General features: G+C 38.6%; 1 protein-coding gene across 1 annotated transcript; it reads left to right on the plus strand.

Annotated features, from left to right (window-relative positions):
- The first annotated feature begins 756 nt into the window (after positions 1–756).
- Positions 757–1,692, plus strand: LOC131413949 (olfactory receptor 12D3-like). The gene has a single exon (XM_058554955.1). The coding sequence runs from the start codon at positions 757–759 to the stop codon at positions 1,690–1,692; it is 936 nt and encodes a 311-aa protein (XP_058410938.1).
- The last annotated feature ends 733 nt before the right edge of the window (positions 1,693–2,425 follow it).

Genomic DNA, 2,425 nt, shown 5'->3' on the forward strand with positions numbered 1-2,425 from the left:
CTCTTAAGGTAAGGCACTCTCTGTCTGGAACTGATTATTTTCTACTGTTTGTCAATGTTGTCTTGCTACTAAGACTTCTAGTATTTTGGATTTTTCCATCCTGCATGAACAGCCCTGCTGCTCTGGTATCCCCTTGTGACTGCTGACACCAATTCTGCTGATTTGTTTTCCCTCAGCCTACACATTATTTGAAGTTTTTGGATTTTTAAAACTGTCTTCTACTATCATGAAGGTTTAGGTTATGGGGCTGTATTCTTTCTTTTTTCTTTTTTTTTTAAGGGAAGTGAGAAGATTAGGTCTATTGCTGTGCTTCTAGTAGTATCCAAAGTAAGAACTGTACCTACTACCTCCATTTAAAAATATTTCAACTTTACACACCCAACTGACAGACTTTTAAAAAATATATTAATTTTAATGCTATCAATATAGGTAAAATTAAATCGTATACTCTCATTTTTTAATAAGAATTCACTTGTTATCTGTCTTTATTCTGTATGAATGGCTTTTTAGGTTTAACTCAGCACTCTGAATATACTTCTTAGTTCTATTATCACATATATCACACTGACTCAGTATTTATCACATATTTCTGTTTTCCTTAATTATATTGCAAATGAATTCAAAGGTAGCATTCCTGATCATTGTCCTCACCATAGATCATCCTTATATACTTTCAAATGACAAACTTGCTTCATTTAACCCCTACATTACTGGAATAGTTTACTAATTGTCACTATTTTATTCCTTTTCAAAGCAATGGAGAACATCACTACAGTGAATGAGTTTCTTTTGCTGGAACTGACCTCTGTTCAGGAGCTGCAGCCTATACTCTTTATGACCTTCCTCATTCTATACATGATAGACCTGTTTGGAAACAGGTCCATATTGGTGATTGTCATCTCAGAGCCAAGACTCCACTCCCCTATGTATTTTTTCCTGGGAAATCTTTCTTGTCTGGATATCTGCTATTCTTCAGTGACACTGCCCAAACTCATGTCAAACCGTCTCTCCACTAACAAGGCCATTTCTTTCCTAGGCTGCATCACTCAGATACACTTTTTCCACTTTCTGGGCTGCACTGAGGCCCTCTTGCTGGCCATTATGGGCTTTGACAGATTTGTGGCCATCTGCTACCCACTTCGCTACACTGTCATCATGAACCCCCAGGTGTGTGTTCTCTTCGCAGCTGTGGGCTGGCTGACCAGTTTCTTTTATGCTCTGATGCATTCTGTTGTGACTGCACGCCTGAACTTTTGCCATTCTCGGAAACTCAACTACTTCTGTGATGTGAAGCCCCTCTTAGAATTGGCCTTTGGGGATATACGGCTCAATCAGTGGTTAATTTTTATTGTCACTTGCAGCTTAGCAATGGTATCATGCTTCTTCCCCCTCCTCTCCTACTTCTATATTATTGGCTTTCTTCTGTTGAAGAACAGGAGCTGCAGGGTGCTCCACACAGCTCTGTCCACTTGTGCCTCTCATTTCATGGTGGTATCTCTCTTTTATGGAACTGTGGCACTCACCTACATAACCCCTACCTCTGCCACCTCTGTAATACAGGAGCAGTTTGTGGCCCTCACACACACCACTGTCACTCCAGCGCTGAATCCACTGATATACACCCTTAGGAATAAGGAAGTGATGTTGGCTCTGAGGAGAGTCTTTGGGAGGAAATTGAAGCAGTTTGCCTAAATAAAATCATTGGCAACACTAGAAGAATTGGAAATCACGTTATTTTTATGAGATTTATTTTCTCATCTATAATAAATTGATTCATATCCTAAATTTTATTTTCCTTTAAGAAATGCATACCATTGTAACTATGTTCTTCATGTATATGATTCCAATTAGAATCCAATGATTCCAACGAAATTCCTCTTCATTTAGTCATTCATTCAGTTGAAATATTTTTTCATCAATTAGTGTTCAACTTGCAGAGGATATTACAGTGTAAAAGATCCATGAGTGCCTAAGATGAAGACACGGATCTTGTTTCATTTGAAGGGGCAGACAACAAAATAAATAAGTAAATTCATGTCCCTTTCAGAAGGTAAAACACATGGAATATAAGTAAGAATCGCAAATCAAGATGGACATTCTTGTGTATAGTTGGGTCAATGACAGCCTCTCTAAGAAATGACATTTGAGCAGAATGCTGAAGGAAATGAGGAAGTGAGTCATTCAGGTATATGAGAATATAGCATTTTATGGAAAACTAACAGCAAATTAAAGAGCATTGGTATAGAGTTTGCTTCTTGTATGTGAGGAAAAGCAAGATATCCAATGTGCTTGGAGCTCAGTGGGTAGTGAAGAGAGTGGCAGGTGATGAGGGTAAGAACTGGTGGTAGTCTCGTCATGGACATCAAGTTGGTCATCTGAAGGTTTTCAGCAATTACTCTGGGTGATATAGCATGGTATTGGGGCA

This window comes from Diceros bicornis, chromosome 14 (genome assembly GCF_020826845.1).
Source record: "Diceros bicornis minor isolate mBicDic1 chromosome 14, mDicBic1.mat.cur, whole genome shotgun sequence".
Taxonomy (NCBI): domain Eukaryota; kingdom Metazoa; phylum Chordata; class Mammalia; order Perissodactyla; family Rhinocerotidae; genus Diceros; species Diceros bicornis.